This window comes from Platichthys flesus, chromosome 23 (assembly GCF_949316205.1).
Source record: "Platichthys flesus chromosome 23, fPlaFle2.1, whole genome shotgun sequence".
NCBI lineage: Eukaryota > Metazoa > Chordata > Actinopteri > Pleuronectiformes > Pleuronectidae > Platichthys > Platichthys flesus.
The window spans coordinates 5468984-5495092 of record NC_084967.1 but is presented as its reverse complement, the minus strand read 5'-3'; the positions used below and the strand labels follow the sequence as shown (position 1 = coordinate 5495092).

At 41.0% G+C, this 26109-nt stretch overlaps 3 protein-coding genes and 2 non-coding genes across 5 annotated transcripts in view; 3 read left to right on the top strand and 2 right to left on the bottom strand.

Annotated features, from left to right (window-relative positions):
• cdk17 (cyclin dependent kinase 17) overlaps window positions 1-11154 on the bottom strand; it is a 36991-nt gene extending 25837 nt beyond the window's left edge. Inside the window, exon 1 of the mRNA XM_062382375.1 lies at window positions 10858-11154. The gene's annotated coding sequence lies outside the window, so the exon portion shown is untranslated. The remainder of the gene's footprint in view (window positions 1-10857) is intronic.
• Window positions 11155-13529: 2375 nt separating this feature from the next.
• phyh (phytanoyl-CoA 2-hydroxylase) lies at window positions 13530-20689 on the top strand. Its single transcript, XM_062382704.1, has 9 exons — window positions 13530-13688; window positions 14634-14692; window positions 16596-16706; window positions 16869-17037; window positions 17294-17375; window positions 18596-18777; window positions 18871-19020; window positions 19209-19340; window positions 19864-20689. Exons 1-9 carry the CDS (start codon window positions 13623-13625, stop codon window positions 19915-19917), a joined length of 1005 nt encoding a protein of 334 aa, XP_062238688.1. The 5' UTR covers window positions 13530-13622; the 3' UTR covers window positions 19918-20689.
• trnaq-cug (transfer RNA glutamine (anticodon CUG)) lies at window positions 15928-15999 on the bottom strand. The gene has a single exon. It is a non-coding gene; the product is annotated as a tRNA-Gln (tRNA).
• On the top strand, window positions 17561-17632 carry trnaq-cug (transfer RNA glutamine (anticodon CUG)). The gene has a single exon. It is a non-coding gene; the product is annotated as a tRNA-Gln (tRNA).
• Window positions 20690-21499: 810 nt separating the features above from the next.
• On the top strand, window positions 21500-25850 carry ucmaa (upper zone of growth plate and cartilage matrix associated a). The gene is made up of 5 exons (XM_062382703.1): window positions 21500-21998; window positions 22502-22561; window positions 22644-22736; window positions 24479-24577; window positions 25520-25850. The coding sequence occupies exons 1-5, from the start codon at window positions 21941-21943 to the stop codon at window positions 25606-25608; spliced, it is 399 nt and encodes a 132-aa protein (XP_062238687.1). The 5' UTR covers window positions 21500-21940; the 3' UTR covers window positions 25609-25850.
• Window positions 25851-26109: the final 259 nt, after the last annotated feature.

Here is a 26109-nt window from a genome sequence, read left to right as displayed (position 1 = left end):
AAAAGATGGAGAAAAATGTAGAAGGAGAGGAGGAAGGAGATGAACGCTGCTCTAGAGGTTTATTGATGGAAAGAATGAAGATAAAGCCGGAGGAGAGGAAGGGCAAGCTTCAGGGAATACGTTATTTTTAGGCATGAAGGCTGCACAGACACACACACACACACAAACAAATGTAAACACAGGCACATTATCCTATCACTCTCTTGCCATATGACAAACACAAGGCCCACAGGCCACAAAACACACAGGGAGCTCAGCTGACACACACAACACACTCACCACACACACGCACACACAGACAGTTTGACTGCACACCCAAAACACTTAACTATTATCTGTTTGCAGAAAGAGAAGTGTGAGGTTCCAAAAAAACAAACAAGCTAGGTCTACAGTGCACTGTATATTTATGGGTGTGTGCACATGTGTGAAGGGGGTTAGCTTGAGGTTATCCCACAAGCGATGAACTTCATCTTCTTTACAAAACAGAGACCGTACGCAGGACAGATGATCTCTTATCAGTTGTTCTCACACACACACACACACACACTCACATGAATGGGTTTCACAAAACTGACACAAAAAATACAGCCTGACTGAGTTATTGGTTGACTGATGGTATTTAGACATAAAAGTTTAGTCTTTGTACGTTTGCTGATACAAGCTAATACAAAAACTTACATTTCCAGCTTAAACAATGCAGTAAAGATGAGCATTTCTGTACCTTAAGAATATCTATATCTTAGGAATCACTGCTCATCTTTTCTTAATATAATGATAGAAATAATAAATTGTATTTTCTATAATGCAAAGTAAAAAATGTATCTGTAGCAGGGATATAGCAGTGAATGATACAGCTATGAAATCATTTACATGTTGATCAGGGGTAGTAACAAACTCAGTATGCTGTTAACTGCTAAATTCACATTCACTCACTGTGCTGTTTGTGTTATTTAAGCGGTTGTTATCTTGCGCTGTCTCCTTAATGAGACGGACGGCTTTATTGCCAATGAATGATGTCCTGGTTACGTCATTGCAGCTTCTGACAGTATAAACAAAAGCCTTGCTGTCACTATCTGTGCACATGGATGCTTATTGTGCTGCAAGTCCAAGTCTGTTTCCCAACTGCAGCTTTGAAATCACTTGTATTGTGTCCAAGTAGTCGGGCTGCATGATTCATCGAATTAAGATATTGATATAGATTCACACTTATATGCAGTATATAATATAAGTTCTAATCGACAACGCTGCGTAACCCCATGTGATGCACCTGCTGTTAAGTCTGTCTTTGCTCCTCCAACCACAGTGATCTGCTGCTGCTCCTGCACACATATACAACTCCCTCCGTGTTCCTTTGTGTTTGTGAAATCAACAACCGCATCTCCTCTGCTCGGTCTGTTACATAACGCTCTTCTGTCTCATTACAGCTAAACCAGACAAACAAGGGTAAACGGGAAGCTTCCGGTCCGTCCGACAAACACACACACTCATCTGGATGAACACAACATACAAGAATTTGCTTTCCTGTCTGTTTTTGTCTTTGAATCAAAACACACGGCTGGAGATGGCACATTCCAGTGGCAAATGATGGGGAAACGGCATAAGCTGAGCTGAGCTGGCACAAACACGCGCGCACACGCGCACACGCACACACACACACACTCAGAGAATGTTTTCAATAATTCATGTTTTTGCTTAAATTCCTGGCCAGAGAAGCTCACGTCAGTTACCTCCAGGGGTGGGTCCGATTACTTTGAAATGTAGTCGCCTTCTGAATACAAATGCAAATGCAATTTTTGGACTGAAGCTGCTGCTTGAACCTTCTCTTCTCTTCTCTGACATACTCACACGTGCTACAAACACGTGTGAGTATGTCAGAGAAGTTTCTCACTGGTTAATAGCATTAGTTAAGTCTCACCATATTAAAATTGTGATTATTTAAAGTCACAATAAAGCTATGATACTGTAATTACTGATGCCACTAATCAATAATCTAGGCTGATAATAGTAGCTTCTAATTGCATAATCCTGATTTCATGTTCTCTGTAATTACCTCACTCAACATCCATATAAAACCAATGACAGCTTCAGGCAAACGAAGCCAACAACACAAAAACAAAAGCAACGCTTCTCCACAGAGAGTTTTCTTTGGGAGGTCAGGTCTTCTTACACAACTGAACAACAGGACATTAACATCCCTCCTTCTGTTATCGTCTCTCCTCCTCCTCTCCTGTCCGTTTTATGGCTTTGCATTCTCACGCCCCACCACTCCCTCAAACACGGCCTCCCAGGCCATCTCCAATCCCCCCCGAGGCCTGTAGGAACAGGTGTTGCCTCTCCGAAGGTGGTTTGTTTTGATGTAAGGGTTTTCTGCTCACACTAGCCAACAAAATGACCAGAGTTTTTTCTCTCTTTTATGTGCCAGGGCAGGTGGGACATCCGGGCCTAAGGCAAAGATTTCCCCTAAAATCATTAAACCAGTAATTAACTTTGTTCTTATTTCATTTGCTGTGGATCACAAAAGTTAAACCTGAAATGTTTGGTTGCTGCAGCTTGTAAAAAAGGCTTATTATAAAGGCAGATTTATCAAAACCCTTTTTGGGTTTGAGTCTCATCATCACACCTATTGCTGGTTATTAAAATGTTGTATGCTAGCATCAATTGGATAGCTTGTTGGCTACTTTACGTAGCTTGTCAGTTGAGTTGAAGATAATTGCATTTTAGTCATCAAAAAATTGTAAGTCTGGTTTTCAAACAGATACAGTGAAAGTTGTCCCTGATTGCCTGTCGCAGAAGCATGGTTCATCTCAGGAAAATATCAATTTCAGAATCGATACAACTGATATTGGCCACAAAAAATCCAGTATCAATCTATGGAGGACCATACATGACATAAGTAAAAATAAATAAATAAATAAATGTATAAATAAATACAGAAATAAATAAATAAATGAATAAATAAAAATGGAAATAAATAAATAAATACAGAAATAAATAAATAAATATGTTAATACCAAAAGAAATGTCAAAAGAAATGTCTTAAATATATTTTAACATTTATTTTTTCCCTGATACATTTCCTTTGCATTTGCAGTGTCCTTATGCTAATGAGAAAGGCGGGCCTAACCGCAGTCTCATGCAGGATTGGTCACAGGAGTGTAATGATCCAGCCCTACTACTTCTGCCTTTCAATGCTGGTGTCCAGTAGCTGTTTGCAGCGTTGAGCCAGTTCACACTTAAAATGAACTAGTTCAAGTTCAGAGGGTTAGTTAAGGTTATTTTTTATTTGGATGGTTTAGGTGTCAGTAGTCCTGACTGTGAGCGTCACGTCTCGTGTTGTAATGAGCACAAGGAGCGAGCCGAGAGGAGGAGGAAACAGAAACTCCAGCTCGTTACAAACCACCTGCCGCCTCTGCTGTGATCATGAAGCCGCTGATCTCTGAGCAGATGGGACCAGAGAAGCTCTGTGTTTCCACTGTTTCCACTGTTCCACAGAGTCACTAACTGGCTGTTGCACGGTGAAGAGATCAAGTCTCAGTCACTGCCCGTGTCTCTGAGCGAGTGTGTGACGGAGCGCAGGGGCTGTGTGTGTGTGTGTAGCTCAGTTGACCAATCCTGCTCGAGACTGAGGTTAGGCCCGCCTTTCTCATTAGCATAGGGACACTGAAATGTGGAAATAAATAAATGTGGAAATAAATAAAAGTTGCAATAAAAGTGGAAATAAATAAATAAATGTGGAAATAAGTTTAAGACATTGATTTATTTAATTCTGCATTTATTTCCATATTTATTTATTTATTTCCACATTTATTCCAACTTTTATTTTTCGATTTCAGTGTCCTTATGCGAATGAGAAAGGCGGGCCTAACCTCAGTCTCGAGCAGGATTGGTCAACTGAGCTACACACACACACAGCCCCTGCGCTGTGCCACACACTCGCTCAGAGACACGGGCAGTGACTGAGACTTGAGCTCTTCACCATGCAACAGCCAGTTAGTGACTCTGTGGAACAGTGGAAACAGTGGAAACACAGAGTTTCTCTGGTCACATCTGCTCAGAGATCAGCGGCTTCATGATCACAGCAGAAGCTGCAGGTGGTTTGTACCGAGCTGGAGTTTCTGTTTCCTCCTCCTCCTCTCGGCTCGCTCCTTGTGCTCAGTACAACACGAGACGTGACGCTCACAGTCAGGACTACTGACACCTAAATCATCCCAATAAAAAATAACCTTAACTAACCCTCTGAACTTGAACTAGTTCATTTTAAGTGTGAACTGGCTCAACGCTGCAAACAGCTACTGGACACCAGCATTGAAAGGCAGAAGTAGTAGGGCTGGATCATTACACTCCTGTGACCAATCCTGCATGAGACTGCGGTTAGGCCCGCCTTTCTCATTAGCATAAGGACACTGCAAATGCAAAGGAAATGTATCAGGGAAAAAATAAATGTTAAAATATATTTAAGACATTTCTTTTGACATTTCTTTTGGTATTAACATATTTATTTATTTATTTCTGTATTTATTTATTTATTTCCATTTTTATTTATTCATTTATTTATTTATTTCTGTATTTATTTATACATTTATTTATTTATTTATTTTTACTTATGTCATGTATGGTCCTCCATATCAATCGGGCTCTGAAAAGAAGTCAAGACATTTTTCAGATTTTAAATGTTTTCCAAACACAGGCTGCTGTAAACTGCCCTGAACTTTATCTGAATAAAAAAATGTGTCTGGCCAAGAAATAGCCTGGCACGTAACCCAAAGTAGCTGTTTCCAGTCGTTTTAAACTGTGAAGCTTTCCAGCTGGGAGCAGCAGCATTGATACCTCGCATACAAACACACAGTGAGAAAGTGTTTTTTCCAAAAATTAAATAACCAGCCATAAGCAAAAATCCATATGGAATTGAAAGTAAATTATGCTATTGATAACTCCAATAAGATCTGGACAGTGCTCATATATATAAAAAAAATGTCATCACATTGAATGACTTTACTACAACATATTTTGACAACGAAGGACTAGCTACTAATCTTTTGCTCTCCCTACATCTAAAAAAATCGAGAAATATGATGGAAGACATTTTCTATTTCTGGCTTCACTGCATCTGGGCATCATCGATGACAGATGACTGTTTCATCTACTTTCTATCTTAAGAGCCAATATGTCACTGCTATGTTATGCTTCTGAGACATATCCTGTCCATCAGGCCAGAATTGTATTCCCTCACAGTCTGCAGATTGTTATTTGTTCAGCCATCGTACAAATCGTCACTCAAGGATTGTATTAATGTATTAATCTGATTAGACCAGATTACGTGCGTGTGTAAATGTCTCCGACCCTGTCGAGCTCAAATAGACCTGACCCTTTGGGTAATGATGAATCAGGTTCTTAGTGATGCTGATACAGTGAAGAGCTTGAGAAGGGAAGTTTGAAACTTCGGAGGAGCATCGGGAGGTTCTGCTTATTACGGAAACATTCTTGACAGAATTCATTAAAAATAACTGAATTAATAAACGACAACTATTTTCTCTCCGAGCTTCTTGAGTCTTTGGTTCACTTTTTGAGACAGTTTCCTATGAACTTTCGATGCACTTTGTCGGCACTTATTTCAGATAACGCCTGTCTAGCAGGCAATGATCAAACCAGCGGGAAGAGAGAACGATTATTAGAGATTCCTATTTGAGATTAAAAGGAAACTCACTTTACAAAGAAACCAGGATTTGAAGTTTAATTTAGAGGAGCAGCAGGGGAAGAGAAGGAACAAGGTCACAAAATCGGTCTCAGGGTCAACCCCAACATAAGCAGTGTGCAGAACAACATCTTCTTAAAATAGAAATTTGTCTAAATAGAGTGACGTAAATCAAATTTAAAATGCAGGCATAATAATTTGATTATTATGATTGTGAGTGATAACTTTCAGAAATTGTTTAAGAGAAGCAGGCAGATGGAGAGATATGAAGGACGGGCTGTACTGAACAGCAGAGGGTCAACTAAAGATGAACATATGTGGTACTGTCAGTGTACCTCTTATCTGTGTGTGTGCATTGTATTATGAAAAACATTTTTTGAGACAGTTGGACAATTCATTGTTTATAAATTGAATACACAATTTGACTGCACTTCTTGAATCAGAGCCACGGTTTCAATGGCTCAACCACGACTAAGCCAGCTGTACAATTAGTTCACTGTAGTATAGCTGCGTCATATCACTTCTAAAATACGGTTACCAGCCGTTGTTGACAATCTGCCACTTAACCTTTTAAGCACATCTTATCGCTGTTTTAAGCTCATCACCTTGAAAGCACTGCATTAGAACCTTGAGGGGATGTGTGGCTCTCAACTAGCATCAGTGTGTGAAGCTAGCGATAGCTGAAGAGGTTATGGTAATGTCGGCAGTATCATGAGGGGATGTCGGGCAGATGCAAACACTTTTTTCAAATGTGACTACTCAGCGGTTTGTCATTATGTAGCTGGTACTGATTCACATAATGGTATCACCAATGCCATTAATAATATATAATATTAAATCTGTGCTTAATTGTTGAGCTTTTCTAACTTAGGCAGCAGGACATTGTCCAGGTCAAACAGATCGTTCCCAACAACAGGAAAATGTGCAGAACATTCAGGCGAGGGGAGGCACCTGGGTAGAGCAGCAGGATACAGGACATGACGTATACATTCTGCTGCAGAAATCACATGTTCACTTGTTCACAGCACATTGAGACTGACCACAGCCCTTTTCAACAAAAGAGTATGTATTTTAATGGATAAGAAAGTTCATAATGCGGGGTGCCAGTCAGAGTCAAGTCTGACAAATAATAATAAAAATAGATGGAAAAGCATTATTTCAGCGTGTGTCTGTTTAGCATAGTTGCATAGCTGGCAAGAAAAGTTCCAGAAAATGTCAAAAAAACTGACTCAGGAATTTAAGTTCTCACATCCAGCAAATGTTTGGATTAAGTTCATGTCTGAATGCAACTTTAGCTGCATTTCACAAAACAGCCAGCTAAGGGCTTTCTTTTTAATTAAGTTTAAAGAAATGGTTTGTGTGGGTGAACTTAAGGTGTTAAATGAGTGAGAAATGAAACTACACAGGAAAGTAAAACACAAAAACAGTGAGGTTCAGTGTTCAGGTCATCACTGGTATGTGTGTGTGTGTGAGAGAGAGAGATGAATATGTCATCATCTTCACTGTCCAACGATATCACTACGGTTTAAAGTGTTCACCACATGAGGGAAGTGACTTTTTGTTTGTTTGTGTGTCTGTGTGTGTGTAATCCCTACCTACTGCTGCTCTAACAAGGCCACTAGTTAATCTCCGGTTCATGAGCCTGTTCCAATCGCCCAAACAACACACATCCGCACGATTGGACAGTTTATCCAAGGGGTACCTTGACAGGACACATTGCCAAAATATACAAGAATAATAACAAAGCGTGTATGTGTGTGTGTATGTGTGTGTGTTTGAGGAGAGACAGTGTAGAAAGAACACAAAGGCTTCATTCACTACTCCACTGACAAAAGCACCCTATATTCTGGTTTATAGTTATATGTAGGATTGGCGTAAGATATACATGCTGGCACTGGTAAGTTGATGTCCATCTGCAATTACACTACCAAACGCTAGTTGGCGGATTTCTATGCCTCTATGTGCACCTCAAACGATGGTAACGACTTTTACTCTTACTGATCACAGGGATGCAGAGACACGATGGTGAAGGTGAGGAGGTGAACCACCAATAAAGGGATTGAGGCAAAACTGTGACAGGTGTTTGATGTTGTGTGACCAGCATGCTTCACCTTTTAGAGCAAGATTGAAAAGGTGGTGTGTGGGTGCGTGAGAAAGAGAGAAAGAGAGAGAGAGAAAGAGAATGAACTCACAACACTCCACATTCCTTGCATGGCTCACATAACTTTCTTCGTGTGTGTGTGTGTACGTTCATATGACTACAAAATGTGTGCAAGTGTGTATTCAAGCTGCACCCAGCCCACACTAAATGTACTCATTCTGAAGCCCTAGAATTAGTCAGACCCCAAAAAAGCCCAATAATTACTACCCCAGCTACATGATGCCCACCCTGCGGCAGCACAGTGGCAGACACACTGAAACATTCATTTGCTGAGCTGTCCTCACTGGAACACATTCCACCACACACTTGTGCACATCTGAACTTACATATACATATGCAGAAACATACAGACTCAAACACATACACAGAGGCCCACAGAGAGAATCATAAAAACACACTGACAGAGACAAGCAACCATACAGACATGCAAAAACAGACACAGAGACACACACACACACCTATCTGATCAATAAAACACTGCACAAGTTGGAGTTACATAAAGGAGAGCGAAAGCAAGCTGCTGGCCTGGTTGTCAATGGCAACAGTGTTTTGGAGGTTGTTCATTAGTAAGTGCAGCCAAGTCTGCTGCAAAGCATGGTGGGATATCGCAGATGATGCTACCGCGTGATTCTGCCTACAGATACATTTACTGTATTAAGTGTTTACATAAACAGCATGAACATTATGGGACAGCAGCGCTGAGAACATTTTCAACTGTGAGCAAACTCTGTGCCTCACAGCTACGACGTTTCACAGATTTTTCTAACAAGTAGGATTCACACTTGTCTCTTCAGTTCATGCAGATTTAATAGGACACTTCAGTGATCTACTACCGATTGTGAAGGTTGAGGGGAAAATATAGGCAGACAAAGCTTTATAGAAAATGGTATTTTTTTTGTTTTAAAGCCAAAATGGAGATAACCCCTAATAACATCATCAGGCTATCAGGCTTACTTCATCAAGACTTTAGAACCCACAGCCACAGAGAAAATTACTATACATTTTTCACAAGCTGAGTGGGACTTGAATTGATTGAATCAGTGAAAAGGCTTCATTCATACTCATAGATTTTCATTTTCAACTAAAATGAGGCCGGCAGCGTTTCTAAATTTCCCTGTTTTGGCAGCTCTCATCTCTTTACTATGTAAAGAGCCTTGAGATTATATCATGATTTGGCGCTTCACAAATAAATTGAGTCTTTCTGGTTGCGATGTAGCCTTCACTGACTCGTCAGGCTCCTATCATATGACCCTCTTCCAGAAGAAAACAACAGGCATTAGTCTCGACTAACAGTGTAGAACACTACATGGATAAGTAATTACAAGTTTTGTCTTTGCTAACACACTGCATTTTACAATGATACAACTAGTGTGGTGGTAGTAGGGGTGTGTTAGTATAGACTGCGATTAAAACGGATGCTCCTATATCGGCAGATGAACAACTAGCTGAATATGAGCATCAATCCAGACAGCATGCTCTCCAAAAATTAAGTTGTTGACAGGAATGCTTCCACCTAAAACTTTCAACCTGACCTCTGGCTCATACTCTTTTCAACCCTGACAAGAACATTTCTACATGACACACATCACCTCACTGGAAACCCTCATCCATCCATTCAAACAGACAGGAGGAGGTGTTGGTATGAGGGTGTTTCCACATATTCACAATACATGCTCTCATCTTCCTGCTGTATGCCATATAATGCAGAGGCAGATCAATACCAGCACTGCTATACCGGCCAATCGACATGGGGAGGGGGCTGTCAGGGTAATTACTCTGTCCTGTGGGGGAAGTATCAGTCTCTCAGCCAAGTCTCGATGTGAATGTGGGTCAATACACACACACACATACATACAGATGAGTAGCCGGTTGATCTACATAAAGGGCGTAGGCAGTGAATCCAGGTCAAACAGGAAGTGGGATAGGGACTAAATGATGAAGAGAAACACATTGATGATGAGCAGTCAATTTCACAGCCCATCAATGTTTTTGTGGGAGATCCCGTTTCATCTGACACCAATTCCCTCGAGAACTCAGTTGCCAAGGTGACAGCAGGATGGTGGAATGGTGCACACTTGAGAGTTTTATGCCTTTATACTAAAGAGGTAATTTCAAAGCAGGACCATCTCCCACCGTTGACTTTCTCGACAGGTCTGGCGAAAGTCAACGGTCTTCTGAGGGCTTCTTCTGAACACAAGTCATTTCAAGTGGAGGCAAATTCAACAAGTCAACAGATGCTGTCGGGTCTGACGGAGGCGTTTTCCTCACAAACAGACCTCAACTCTTCCATGAGCACAAAAAGCTAATGTTTATAGATGTATATTTTGCTGTATTATAAAAAAATAAAGGCAAAACTTGTAACAGTTTCACTGACAAATGTTGCTTTGCTGTATCAATTAATCCATCTTTATTTATATAGCAACTTTCAAACAAATCAAATGCAATTCATAGTGCATTTCAGGTGTTTGACAAAACATAGGATATAAAAAATGTGTTCAGATTTAGAGAGGATTGCATCTAAATAAATAATATTAATATTGTAAATGTGGAAGGAAACATCAACACTAAGCGTGAAGTGTTCTTCTGTCTGTTGAGAGTCAATAAATGTCAATTATGTTTGAGCTGAAGTGATGCTTATTCCTTTATATATATATATATACACCCAATCCTCTTACAATAGAGACCCTGTCGCTGGGGGGCAGATCAGCTCAATAACACAGTGTGTTGTGTAAACAAACAAACAACACATAGAAGATGTTGTATGCTGGGATCATGTGGGAGGAGGGAACATGACAGTCACGTGTATAAACGGTCAAAACGGAAGCTGTAAAATATGGGAAAAAACGCAAGAATTATTCTACAGCCTCCGTTTCCTCTGTGTTGACATTTACAGCCGAGCGCCGCTGCCCGTCCCTCCCAGTCGAACAACGTGTAACGGATTCCATTATCGGACAGACATCGCGTTGAGAAATGTGACTGTGGAAGAATGTGTCCGTCTCTTTACCTGAAAATGGTGAATTCCGTGGGTTTCAAGGCGACTCTCCGGAGGTGCCAGGCCCTGCTCCGGATGCCCTCCTCCGCTTTCTATCCGCCCACCGGTGCAGCCTGAGACACGGGCTGTGTCCGCGCTCGGTCCTGGCTCGGCACGCTCCGACACAGGGGCAGAACAACCGGGAGGAATAAAGAAATATCCCCCCAAGAAAAAACACGTTCACTCCCTCACACGGGTACCAGGGGGGTCGAGAGGACAGAGACGCCGTGTGTGGGGCGGAGGACGCGGGGGAAACTGAGGAGGAGGAACCGCTGCTGTCGACTGAGCAGGGAGGAGTGTCAGGCTGCCGTCAGTTGAACACACGCAGCACAGAACAACTTCCTGTGGCGTGTTGAGATAAAAGCCGATTTGAAGACTTTCAGAATAAGAGGCGTCCCTTTTTTTAGGCACTTTGTTCAAAAAGAAGTAACAAACACGTTACCTACATTTACCAGGTAATGTCGTGGTTTATTCAAACATATGATAATATTTATAAAAAAAGTCTATTTTTAATCTATTCTCTGCTGTGCTTTATAGGTAATTTCCTGTCTTCAGAGCAGCATGGAACACAGGCCCAAAGCCAGGATCTCATTTCAAAAGAAACAGACTTATCCTTGATGTGATTTTTACAGTAAATAATGTTCTCAATTTCCAGCTGATGGTTTATTGTGTCATCAGAATGTTGTGAGACTTTGACTTTCTCTACCTAAATTCATTTAATTTATCCTTGACTTGAGGAGCATTAAATGATTAATCATTTAAGGCAGAATTTGTGCATCAGGCTGAAACACAGAACCATAAATTTGCATTAAGTCTAATTATTGGTTTATGCCGCCGTCTGCTGGACAAAAGCTGTGCCTGCAAGAATGATTGTAGTGTAATTGTTAAACATTGGAAATAAAGACTATATATCAAATTATTATCCTCTGAGAATGTAAACTGTCATTGTTAAATCACAGGCTGGAATTTCTTATTTGAGGTTTAACTGTGTCAATATTTCACAATAACATTAATCTTATAACTTGATATCATTTTAGTATTTAATTTATCACCATTCAGCGATATCTTGGACAACTTTTAAAATAAAGGCATGAATACATTTTTTATTGGTCACAGTGTTCTAAATAACCAAGACATACTCATAGCATAACATTTTAGACATTTATGCTCATGAGATGAATTTCTGAGTTATGTTATGACTTGTTTGATAGTTTGAGAATTTCCGCTCTCAGCTTTGATGAAACTGGAAGCAGGGATGTGAAATGAAGATAAACGAAACAATAGTATCTTCGTTTGAATCATTTTCTTTCTGCTCTCCCTTATTAGTCATTTCCTGTCTTCAGAGCAACGCGGAAAATAGTCCCATAGCTATGACCTCATGCAAAAATAAAATAGAAAAATAATCTAAAAAGGTTGCTTAAAAAAAAAAATCTTATATTTCAGTTGTATATTTTAAGATTATCTATGAAATATCTTTGAGTTAATTTATATGCCTCAATATAAAATTAATAACATTAAAAAATAATTTCTTAGTTTCAAGTTGGAAATCAGAATGTTGTGAATATTTCGCTTCTCTTGACCCAATTTCATTCAATTTGATTTAAGGATGAATAATTGTAACCATAGAAACAAAGAACCATAGACTTGTGTTAAGCAGAATTTATTGGGGCTGCACACCGCCATCTGCTGGACAATAGCTGCAGCTGCAAGAATTAATATAACTGCAGTTGATCAACATTGTTCAGACAGATATTACATAAATGTGCGAAAAGATTATTATTTAAATCTGTCCTGGTTTAATTACAAAGCCTGCAGTGGCTGCTGTGTCATGTCCTGCTCTACCACATCCCACAGCTGTTCTCTTGCATTACGATGAAATGAAGGGGAGGCATCTGAGTGTCACTTCATTATGTTCATAAAACCTTTTCCTTTGTGACACTATACATGTATATGCTTGACCTACATAGTCTTTAGAAGATGATAAATTGGCTATAAAGAGATGGTCAGCTACAACCCTCAAATATCCAGACGCCCTAAAATCATTACTATTACTATTCCGTTATTCAACGTTTTCTGAGAATTGTCATGGGTTGAATTTGAAGATTCGTGTTACACCTGCACTGTGTTCATGACAAACTGGTGTTTACAGGACATCTTACAGTGTGTGTTTGCATCCATACCTCCAGCCCATGTGGGGACATGAACATTGCAACCTGGGTGTTTGTTGGTATCTGTCAAACAACATTAGATTTACCAAGTGAACACATATACACATATACAAGATACATGATACAGTTTTGTGGTGTATTTGTGCAAGTATACAAATAAAACATCTAAAACTAGGGAATTAAAATGAAGTATAAATTGCAATATAAGCATCAGGGAGGGATTTTGCAATATGTTGTATAAGTAGACACTAGACAGTAGATGGAGCAAAGTACAGTTAGTATGATTCTCTTCTATCTGCTGTTTGTGGGTCAGGACTTTGCATTGACTTCCATTTATTTTGGGCAAAACCTTATCACCTTAACCATGACCACTTCATAGCTGACTCTAAACTTAACTTAACCAAGTTTAACCAAAGCTAATACAAACACACAACTTACTTCTGACTCCACCTCTTACAGAATGTACGTGTGTGTGTGTCTGTTTAAGTGTGTGTGGTCAGCATCTCAACTTTGTCCCACTTTCTCCGTTTCCCCGGATCTCATCGGGACTGAACTCGACCTGGGTACAGGATGTCTCGCGCTGCGGACAGACTCAAACTGCTGATCCATCATCTGGATCGACCACAAGCCGCGATCGTATCCTTTCATTTACATTTTCATGTACCACCGGAGCTCCACGGGACCGTACAGACCGACCCCCGGTCAGCGGAGCACCGAGCTGCGCAGCCCTGGTGCTCCACTCACCGGAGTCTCCGTGCAGCCGGCGGTCCTCCGTCCACAGAAACAGGAGGTTAGAGGTTTGAGCTTTTTGCGGGTTTCACTGAACTGTGTCTCGGTCTCAGTCACATCAAGCCTAATTTAATATGTCCTTCTATATCTGAGGCATTAGCTTAAGTAGCTCAGAAGGCTAACCTGTCCGTTCACAACCCCTTATATGCTACTAGCCGTTATCCTAATAAGCTAACGTAAACATGTTTCCTGTGTTTTGATTCTCACAGAGCCTTTCACACGAGAGAAAAGCTATTAGACAGAAAGTGCATCAAATGTTTACACCATGACTTGTCATCAACAACAAAGGAGCAGCATGATGTTAGAAAGTTAGACAGTTATGTTATTCTTCTCATTATATGACTGTAACGTCCTGCTAACTAGACATGCATTAGAACACTTCGACTTGGACAAACTGTAGCAGCTGAGATACTAACAAATGAAGAGATCACATCGATAATGATCATATCATTTTATACCCATGTATTGTAATTTGACCCTATTTAATGTTTGTAATCTTTATAACAACCTTATATGTGTGTTATTGTTTCATGTAGCTGTATTATGTTTCTTTTTATTCATACAATTTATCTTATTAAATTTTTAACGAAGCATTTTTAGTTGCATTCAATGGATGAAAGGTTCTATCAAATAAAAATGTGTTAATATTATCATCTTATTATCAACTGTTAAAGTGTTGAGAGCCCGGCTGGTTTAAACATTTAACTGAGGGAGATGACATCTGGGGACAGATGTGAAAATCTCTCTCTGTAAACACTGGCCTTGTTTCCCCCTTAACTGTTTATTCTCCAGCGAGCAGCACCGACCTCAGCTCAAACCCTCACGCACAGCAGCCAGCCACACAGACTGAGGTGAGATCCATCTTTAGTTTGAAGAGACTCCTTCATTCCGTCGCATTATTTGGCAGCTTCAGCAGTTGCCTCAGGGCAAAGGTTCCTGTACCAGACAAGCCTTGTTATCGTTCACCTCTGACACAGTTTTACATCAGCAGACAGCTGTGCCCTTCTGGTACAAGTGACAACTAGTACTGTCAAGTTGTTTTCAGGTGGTGTAAACGCAGAGTTGTATAGATAGATAGGTAGATTACTTTATTCATCCCCAAAGGGAAATTAAGTCGTCATAGCAGCCGGTACATTTGAATACAATAAAATACAATACAATAGAATAAAATTAAAAATATTGAGGTAGAAAGAATAAAAAACAGAAACACAAGATAAATAGGTAGATAAGGTGCAGTGGCAGATGATGGTAATAGTACTGATGATATGATGGTAATGTTATTGTTAGACAGTATATAAAAAATAGTACAGTATATATATAGTATATAATATAACATAATATATATTTATATATGATAGTAATTATACCAATATAATAGCAGTATATAGTAATAATAGCAGCAACAGTATATATAATAATAATAGTAAATATAATAATAATAATAATAACACGTACACATGTATAAATATGTGTATATAGACTTATATATACAAAGAATATACACAGAGTATGATATAATGTATGATATATAGTACGGGTATAAATATAAGTATTTGACGATACAATAGATAATATAATATACTATGAGTGTAAGAATATGTAGACAGAGTGTGCAAAAGACAGTATTATTGTATAAAATGATATATAGTATAAATATGGTTTATATTAACGCATATCACATATGATGTGGAGTAAGTGTTCCAGAGTATGGAGCGGAGTGTTGTACAGGGTACACAGTGCAAGGAGACAGGTATGTTTAGTGCAGTTCTGTGATGGTGGCTCTGACAGAGGTGGATGAGTTGTACAGTCTTATTGCGGTTGGGAGGAACGATTTCCTGTATCGTTCCTTAGAGCAGCGGGGGTTGAATGAGCTTGTGGCTGAAGCTGCTCCTTAGCTTGTCCAGTGTTTTGTGGAGGGGGTGAGAGGGGGTGAGAGGGATTGTCCATGATTGCCAGCAGTTTTGCCTTCTATACTGGTTTTGTGTGGGTTCAATTTATTAGACTTTGTAAACATGACAGATTTGATTAGTGGTTGAATTGTTACTTCCCAAAAGCCACCTCTAGATACCGGACTATTGCTTAAATAAGGTCCCACCGAGATTTGAACTCGGATCGCTGGATTCAGAGTCCAGAGTGCTAACCATTACACCATGGAACCTGTTGATGCTGCCCCCTAGTGTTATATAAAATCTCCACAACCCACTAATATTGAGTTAATGATCATATGCATTTGCTGGTGCGGCAAATTTTGACTATTGTTGAATTTGATACTGATCAATTTGATGACTAATCAACCAATCGGTTCACCTCAGATAAAGTGATCTCCTAACTCCTTACCTGCAATTATTGAGTTAATATTGAGTTAATGATCATTTGTGGAGGGTGTGAGAGGGATTGTCCATGATTGCCAGCAGTTTTGCCAGCATCCTGTCCTCCACCACCTCCTCCAGGGTGACAAGCTTAGAGCCAACCACAGACTCTGTCTTCTATACTGGTTTTGTGTGGGAAGTTAAATTTATTAGACTTTGTAAACATGACAGATTTGACTCTATATGAACGCAGGGTTTCTGTATGATACAGAAAATGAACAGAGGCACCGAGATGCTTTTTCATTGTAAATCTAATAAGACTTTCAATGCAACACTGTCTGTCACTCAATCCCCTCTGACAAAAAGTCCACAACAGCTTTCAAATCCAAACGGGCCGACACGCAGGGAGCTTCAGTTGTGCTTACTGTCACTTTTACTTTGGCAGATACACCTTAGAGACGGACCTGCTTAGCCCAGAGCAGCGACTCTTCTATGAGGAGAATGGCTTCATCCTCATCAAGAACCTGGTGTCGGAGGAGGACATCGACAAGTTCAGGTGACCGTCACAAACTCTGGCACCTGCGAAGGAAACAGAGCTTTGTAACAAGTGTATCAACTCATAATATTAGGAGTAGTAACTGTAACAGAGTCTCCTATGAAGAAAACAGTCCCTCAGATGTGCTGTCGGCTGTTAAAAAGTTCTTCGTACATTCTGCAGGAAGGAGTTTGAACGCATCTGTCGACAGAGAGTGAAAGTTCCCGGCTTGGTGGTGATGAAGGACGTGGCAATCGTCAAGTCAGAGTTTGTCCAGGATCAGAGGGCCGTCTCTAAACTCCAGGACTTCCAGGAGGATCCAGAGCTGTTCCGGTACTGCAACTTACCACAGGTACGGTACATACACGTACAGTTGGTTTTCATGTGGGAGCTTAGATGTTCAATACTTAAAGTTTGGTACCTTTCCATTATTGTCAAATTAGATGTGGTGCACAAAGCCGCTATTTGTAAACTTTTTTTTTTTTTATTAACTGTGGCCGTGTTTCTTTTCCACAGGCAAAAACTTATTTTTGATGAAAAGCAACTTAAAATTTGATATAATTTTAACAAAAACACTGACTATCAAAACGTTGGCTTTTTTGTGTTAGATCCTGAAGCATGTGGAGTGTTTCACTGGACCAAACATCATGGCCATGCACACCATGCTGATCAACAAACCTCCTGATGCAGGTAAGGAGTTAGGAGATCACTTTATCTGAGGTGAACCGATTGGTTGATTAGTCATCAAATTGATCAGCATCAAATTCAACAATTGTCAAAATTTGCCGCACCAGCTGATTTGCTGCATATAATCATTAACTCAATATTTGTGGGTTGTGGAGTCTTTCCCATAACACTAGGGGGTAGCATCAACAGGTTCCATGGTGTAATGGTTAGCACTCTGGACTCTGAATCCAGCGATCCGAGTTCAAATCTCGGTGGGACCTTATTTAAGCAATGGTCCGGTATCTAGAGGTGGCTTTTGGGAAGTAACGATTCAACCACGTAATCGAATCTGTCATGTTTACAAAGTCTAATAAATATCAAAACCCACACAAAAACAGTTGGAGTCTTTATCTTTGTGACACAACATATCGTTAGACGTAGCGATCGGAAAATGGTGAATTGCGGCTATAAATGGATGAACATGGTCTGCACAGTACTTAAATAGGGCTGTGGCATTCAAACCTTTATTAACTGTGCCAACAAAACATTCTCCACAGCATTACACCAGCAGCAGACTGCACTCTTGACACCACTGACATTTAGAAGAAATGAGTCCATGTTGCTGAAGTCAAGCTCTGATCCCATCATGTGTGACAGCAGACATCCACATTCACCACACCAGTCCTCATCTATTCCAGCATTTTTCCAACTTTGATATTGCTGAGTAATTCCCCCTCCACAACACCAGCTGGCAGTATGGGCAAGATTTAGATTTTCAGCGATCCAAGTTGAAATCTCTGTGGGACCTGAGTTTTGAAACATATGTATATTTTCACTGCCAGGACAGCCGAGTGGTCTGAGACGCTGAGTGGACTGTTCGGGTCGGACTAAACAAATGAAGTTGTAAATATAGGTCATAACTTTTTTGACAGGTCATAGAACAAACAATCATCATCCATCCATTATCTATACCACTTGTCCTTTAAGGCAGAGGGTGGGGAAGGGATCACATACTTCGAGGGCCATACTAAAGTACTTTTTATTATTAACACATATGGGCACACTGGCTTGCATTTTACGTCCACGACAAAAGTATAATTTATAAATTATTCTGGCCGGGTCAAAACAGCCTTGTGGGCTGAACATCCCTGACCAGTCCCCATTGCTCAAGTCCTTGTGCAGAAAATATTGCTACTTGACATGTTGGGTCAAATTAGTCATCTAGTGTGTGTCCTGTGTTTCAGGTAAGAAGACGTCCCGTCACCCGATGCATCAGGATCTGCACTACTTCCCGTTCCGACCGGCCGACCAGATTGTCTGCTCCTGGACGGCCATGGAGAAAGTGAACAGGCAGAACGGCTGCTTGGTCGTCCTGCCAGGAACTCACAAGGGCACGCTGAAGGAGCATGACTACCCCGAGTGGGAGGTACACAAACACACACAAAAAACACTGCAAGAAGCGTGACCACACCAGCACACACACACAGGTACAGCACCTCAGCACTGTGTCTGTCCTCAGGGTGGGGTGAACAAGATGTATCACGGTGTGCGAGGCTATGACTCGCAGCACCAGAGGGTGCACCTGGAGATGGAGAAGGGCGACACCGTCTTCTTCCATCCGCTGCTCATCCATGGCTCCGGCATGAATCAGACTCAGGGCTTCCGCAAGGTACGCCATTACCCTCAATGCACCTGGTGTCCCAGCGTTGGTTCCAGACCCAACACCCTGTAAAGTCACAGGGTTTATACGCTACTTTTTAAAACCACAAATTACATTGCTAGATGTGATTTAAAAAATATTATGAATTGAAAGGCACTTGTGTGTGATCCTGTGTGATCATGTGTGTGTGTTTCCAGGCCATCTCCTGCCACTACGCCAGCGCTGAGTGTTATTACATCGACGTGAAAGGAACCACACAGGAAAACATAGAGGAGGAGGTGAAGGAGCTTGCGTCCAGGAAGTACGCTATGGACGAAATCTCATTCAAGGTCAGAGATTTACATTCATATTACTAAACTTACAATTATTCATATTCTTTGAAACAATGGTACGTGTAACAGACTCCTGGATTTTGAGGTGTTTTATATATGATGACAACACAACTATAAAAGCCACCACAGAACTACAATGTATAGACAGCGAAAGTGAGCGACGCAGTGTTGACAATGAAGCGAGCAGAGTTACTGTCTCCAGTCAAGCCCGTTGCCTCTTAACAGGCGACAACACAAATGAAGAAGCGACAACATAAAGACAAAAGCCTCAACACAAATACAGAAATTAGAGCAACACAAGGATGACTGAGCATTCAGTGAGCGAACGTGATGTGATGGGTAAAAAATGAGCTTCAGAGTCTTCCCTATTTTCACAAAAAAACAGTTTGATAAAAATGACTTTCTACTTGAGTGTAAATATTAAGCGTCTAAGCTCTGGTCTGAAAATGATTGCTAAACGATTGTAAAAAGGCACATTTGAATAAAAAGGTGAATTGAATCTTGCACTCTTCCTCTACAGGATACCTGGGCTTTCAGAGGTCGTCTGGTGCAGGGAGAGAGGGTCTCACTGTGAGGACGCCATTGATCAGAAGACGGCAGAAGGACGGCAGAGTGACCAATCACTGAGCTGAGAGGAGAGAAGGCTAATATAGTGCTGAGCTTCTTAAAGTAAAATCCCTAAATTCCTTTTACAGAGGAAGAAATTAAGACTACTTAACTGTACAATTTAATCATGCTCAGAAGAGTTGGGAGATTTGTTCTGGAAAAGGTAATGTGGTCCTAAGAGAAAGCATAAAGACAGGGAATCAGATTTAAATGAAATATATAAAATTTAAGTCATCAGAGTTCTGAGGAAAATCACTACTCTGACTTTCTTTCAAACCTCCTGCTGCTTGTTTTGCAGCACAAAATAAAGCTGAATTGGCACTTTAAAAAAAAACAGACCTGTGTGGAACAGTGGAAAAAGCAGTAATTCACCAAAACCTTCAAAGAAAGGGATGTTAAGTGCACAGATTTAAGCCTGAGAAAGACTTGTGGTATGTTGCGTTGATGGGAAAAATTAGAATTGCTGATTGGCTGATAAAAGCACTAACATGGGTCGTGATATATCTCTAGGAACTGATAAGCAGATCCGAAATTTAATTTGGGATTTGGTTCTAATTCGTAACAGAGTTTAGGATCTCGACCCAAGCCTTGACCTTTTAAACTGCCTTATAAACTTATCACTGTGTACATCATCTGCTTTCTGTTGGTTGATAATGAGTGAGTGGGTTTTAACATTGTTTGTATGATAATTATAAAGTTTTAATAGGATTAATAATAAAACATTGCTGCTATAATAATGACACTTGGCTTTGATTTTCTAATGTAAGTGAATGGACTCCTTACTACAGTTAGTTTATGCTGATGCTATTAGCTGAGGGTTGTGAGTGCTGTTTCCATCCTGCATTGAGAATGTTTGTATGACCTATTCATTATAGACAGGAATAATGAATATTGTGTAAATGGTTCAAATAGATTACGATGTGAACACATTTTAGGACAAATTCATACATTAATGCAGGTAATTCCAAATAATTAACTTACTTCTCTTCCCACTGTCAGTATATTATTGTGGTATATTGTGTTAAATCAAGTGGATAAGGTACATAAACATACCAAAGTAAAATTCAAAGTACATGCTGTTGTACATGCTTTCTCCAGATGTTTTTTTTCATTTTAGATAGTTCTTATCACACTGAAGTGTTTATTTTTCTGATAAGTTCTGTAAGTTTGGCCTAACCCCATGTTGACACACAAATGCACAGAAGAGCCCATTTAATAATTAAACACCAGCTAGCAAAATATGAGGAACATTTTGCACATGCATATTTGCATAAATAAATTAATGCACACACAGCAAATAGTTTCGCACTCACTCAGGCTCATTTGCTGCTAAATATGCCCCAGACTCCAGATCTGAACACAGTGGCCCGTCGTCTCTGCCCAGTTTCCTTTGCAGGAAACTGTTCCCCAGTTTCAAGTGTCTCAGGTAGTTTCTCCTCAATCTGGTTGATGGTTCTGTCGGAGGACGCGGCATCTCGTGCAGATTGTGAAGCCCTATATCGTGAAGGGTGAACTGAAACACAACTCAAGGAACAATCCACTGAAACCTACTGTGTGTACCAAGCATCTCTCAACTTGGTACACAGTTTGGGATAAGTTTGGCAACAGCTGCACATTATTTATTCCTGTAATGTTTAACCTGTCCAATATTATGTTTTCTTTTAAGAAGATTTAGGATTCAGCTTAAAACCTTTGTGAGTGAATCTTATAAAATTACCTATTGACCTAAGTTCTAATAGAATGAACATCAACAACTGGTTTCTATTTATCACCTCATCAATTATTCCTCCTTTACCTCCTTGATTTCTTCTTCTTCCTGTCCCTTGGGAGACGGAAATTCCAGCAGCCCTCCTCCCCTCTCTGAGCCTTTCTCCCTTTTCCATCTCCTCCCACTCCCTCTCTTCCCTTTCCTCCCTCATCTTCCTCTCCTCTCCCAGTTTAGTTAGGTGCACGGTTTAAGTCCAGTACGGTTCTCACCTGGCTCTGTCAACATGTCCTGGACTCGAGTGATTGTCCTCTCTGCGCTCACCACCCTCCTCATCCTCACCTGTGAGTATTGTGTGTGGGCGGGATGGGGACTGGGAAGGGTGGGGGAAGGAGGGTATTTGGAGATTTTACATCTTAAGGGGAGATAAGCGGAAGTGGTTTGAGCGTATAAAGCACCATATATGGATATGTGCTGTAACTCTTTGTATGAAAAATAATATTTATTAAGCCGGGAGAACTTTTTACTTTAACGTAACCTTTTAATATATGAGTTATTTGTTGATTTCAACTTTATCTGTGAGCAGAGCTGCACTGCTAAATGTTGCTGATTTGATTCAATTCCGTTTGAAGATTTTTAGTTTGTAAAGTGAAATTTGGAAGATGGTTTGCAACTATGAATAAAATACCTCTGCCAAGTAGTTTCAGTTTCTACTTCTGTCCATTCAGTTTTTAATGTGTAAGAAAGTTAACACAAAAACTATTGAATGAGTTGACACAAATCTTGGCTTATTACTAGGTTAAAAGACAAAATAAAAAACGGTATATGTTTCTCCTTGTGCCCTTAGTTTCCAGTGTGGTGGAAAACGCCGCAGTACGGGACGACTCTAAACCAGCCGATCACAAAGGTGGCACCAGTTCTAAACTTTTCACTATTTCACATGACTTTGTCTTCCACGTGTGACCTTAAACATGTGATCTGACCCTCAGGCGCAGCACGGCAGGTGTTCATGCCCGAGTCGGAGGCCTCCAACTTCTTCAAACGTCGTGGTCGCCGTTCGGTCCAATACTATGAGTTCCAAGGTGAGGCTGAGATAAAGGCTGCTGCTGCCTGCCAGAAGGTGGATGTAATTTTCATAAAATGCTGGAAAATATTTGGGATTCATCTGACTCTGCACCAGATTAACTCAAGCAATTACTTTGATTTAAGAACTTAAAGCCACACTGGGCAGCCTTTACCAGAACGTGTGTATGTGGGTCTTTGGGGGAGTTTGCTTTGTCGGTTTGTGGTTTAAAGTGTGAAGATTATATGAGTCTGAGGTTTTGACTGCGAGCTGGGAAAGTTCAAGAGAGAAACCCAGACAGAGGAGGGAAATCTTAGGCAGGTGCTTCAGTAGCTGCTCACACACGCATGCACCCCCGAGCTGGAGGCTGCAGAAGGAGTCACAGGGTACTATGGTGCAGGCTGTCCCTCTCTGCTTCTCTGTACAATAAGCTCATTCTTCCACTGCCAGCATCAGCACGATACACACACCGACGCACATACACACGAGAGGTGTTGCAGGAGAATTGTGCAACACACTAGGTTCATATCGACACGGTGTGCCGCTAAATCAATCTTCCACAAACTAAAAGCAGATTCGGGCAGTCGGTTAATGGAGATGAAAGCACGGAAAGGGCCACACTTGCCAATATTCAGCAGACAGCATGTCTTTCCATCTTTTCATTAAAGCATCTCTTTGTGAACTCCTCTCTTTCTGCTGGAAAACCCATCAGAGAAGCACATGTGCTCCTGAAGAGGCCTCCGGTGACGGGGTGCGGGTCACTTCGTCTTGCCCGCCAATCGGAGCACCAAACAGGGTCTTGGCTTTGAAAACACAGACCCACATTCCTGGAGAAAGGTTGATTGTGTACCTTACCAGCCCAGTCCATGAGAACGGTGTGTGTGTGTGTGTGTGTGTGTGTGTATGTGTGTGTGCGCGTGTGTGTGTGAAAGGGACCTTGAATTGTTATGATTGTAACGTGCAGTAGCTGAGGCTAGAATTTTAGGAGCATTTACAAGAGACAATATTGAGCAAGAAAAAGTACTAGATTGCACACCATTATTTAAAGCTAGGGTTGGTAATCCTGGAAAAGATAGCTAGAGGAGGCTACACAGCTACAATGCAACAGATACAACACACTCCCTGTACTGCCCCCCCCCCCCCCCCCCCCCACCATTTGGCAATGCAGTAGTTTCAGTCTTGAGGAAAGCGGTGGAACGATCAAATTACTTTAAAGCGGGCACAGAGTGAACTAATACTTCAATATAATATGAATGTTTAGTGTTGTGTGGTTCTTTATGAGATGCGACAATATTCTACAAGTTGGTGTGAGGTCAGACGTGAGCCATGTCCTGCAGTGCGACAAGCCACTAATCAATGTGAGAAACTAGTTGCAGCGTAGACTCAGATCTGTGTTTACATGGAACGTTGCGTTGCATTTCCTACATTTATAAGCTGATTGTTAAATTGAGGGGAAAAGACTGACAGAGTAGTAATATCTAATATATACAGTGGCTGCTCTGTACCTGTATGGGTGGTGACGCTTTGCACGGAGATGGAGGAGGCGTTTTAGATTTAGGTTTTCCAGTGATCGAATGGTTAATAAGACTTTGGCTCTACATCCATCTTAGCAATGTGTTGCGCCAAATGTGAACCAGGCCAGCAAATGAGGCGTCAAGGTTGTTTAAGGAGGGAGCAGAAAATGGCTGCACCCGTTTCATCGATCAGTATCATGAGTGGGTGTACACAGATGCTGACACTGTCGTCTTCTTCTCTCCGCAGCTGAGCAGAGGGTACGCATGCAAAAGGACGAGCAGAGGAGGGAGTACAACGAGGAGCAGAGGAACGAGTACGAGAACTACGTCGAGGAGGAGCGCGATGGTAAGACCTGGATTCGGCTGCTTTTGGAGAGTGGAGGTAGAACGAGTGAAAACAACTTTCTACAGGTGTGAAATAAAGATGAAGCCACCATCCATCTGTCCCTCATTTCCCCCCCCTTCTACAGAGGGCTGGAAATACCAATGTTTAACAGTCAGTACATGTCATGAGAAAGATGGAGCACAGAGACTGACAACCTTTGATATCAGTTATCACAACAAAGGCTCAATGACAGAATCGACTAAGGGAAGCCAGAGTTTTTGTTTGGATCTTGGATGAACCCCTCGGCACCCAGGAGCCTGTGGGCTGCAGCAAAGGGCCGGCGACCTCCACACCGATTTGAAGTGTTAATTTGTGGTCGACCCCAGACCGACAATCTTCCCTGTGGTTGTCTGTCAGCATGATAAAGATTCTAAATTAAGAACTGCTAAACACAAACATGTGACTGCTTTTATCCGGTTTTATGTCGGAGACGCCGTGTTTGGGCTAACGAGTTATTTTAGGAAAACAAATAAAGATCTGCTCCGGTTAAAGGAAGACAACTGATCGCCCTCCATCAAGACTCTGTCAAATTCCTGTTTTCTGTTTCATACATTGGTCCCCATGCTACATCAAAAGCCCCTCAGGTTAGGTTTAGGGTTAGTGTATGTACTACTCCAGCATGAATAGAGAAAAAAAAACTTGCTCTACGGAATTAAAAGAATTCTATTCAAAGATGGCTTCCCCATTGCGGTCCCAAAAACAAAAAGAAACTATAGCCTTTTCAAATTGAACATTAACAAGTGATGTTGGCATTTAATCAAATCTGCAATAAAACATTAATATGACATACAAGAAAACTTTTCCCGATACGTGTAGTTACAGAACAGTTACGCTCTCGGGGGTAAAGAGTTACTATAAGAATATTGATTATAGCTGCTCTAACTGAACGTTTGTTTTCCACAGAGATAAATGAGCGATCGAGGGAGACCAACGAGCAGCTGAGGGAGTATCACTACGACGGCTTTTATCCCCGCTCCCAGTGGTTCCACTGAGCACACCTGCTGGTGTGGAAGCTACGGCGCCTCTCACTGGGACAGCAGTGGTACTGCCACTGTGTCACGTTGAGAGCCAGTGCTAAATTTTGTACCGTTATTTTTCTACTTTTTTTCAATGTTTTGCATGCTTGTTTTTATTGCCCTTTACACACATACGTGGTTATATCCAGTGTCCTTCAGTCAGCCTGAGAGTGACGTCATTACTTTAAGTGTAAATGACAAATAAAGAGGAATTTCCTCATTACCAGGCCACTGTTTTGACTCTAGCGTGCACTGTGTGGTATTTGGAGAATTTAAAGGGAGGGAGGTTAGTGTGGAATAAAAGAGAAGACGAGGGGAGCTGCAGAAGTCATCAGGCGGAAATTCATTCCACATTCCACAGTGGAAATATTAGACTGGGAAGCCGAGAGACTCAGGAGCTAGAGAGAGGAGGAAGGAAAAAAAACAGCAACAGGGTAATGAGCCAAAAATGAAAGCTTCAAAATAATGAGGCTTGAC

Bases quoted from the DNA above. Each gene is read 5' to 3' on its own strand.
- phyh (XM_062382704.1), top strand. From the start codon at position 13,623: ATGTCTCGCGCTGCGGACAGACTCAAACTGCTGATCCATCATCTGGAT. The intron at 16,707-16,868 runs GTGACCGTCACA...TACATTCTGCAG, and splicing joins GAGGACATCGACAAGTTCAG to GAAGGAGTTTGAACGCATCT. The intron at 17,376-18,595 runs GTAAGGAGTTAG...CCTGTGTTTCAG, and splicing joins CAACAAACCTCCTGATGCAG to GTAAGAAGACGTCCCGTCAC.
- ucmaa (XM_062382703.1), top strand. From the start codon at position 21,941: ATGTCCTGGACTCGAGTGATTGTCCTCTCTGCGCTCACCACCCTCCTC. The intron at 21,999-22,501 runs GTGAGTATTGTG...TTGTGCCCTTAG, and splicing joins CACCCTCCTCATCCTCACCT to TTTCCAGTGTGGTGGAAAAC. The intron at 22,562-22,643 runs GTGGCACCAGTT...TCTGACCCTCAG, and splicing joins TAAACCAGCCGATCACAAAG to GCGCAGCACGGCAGGTGTTC.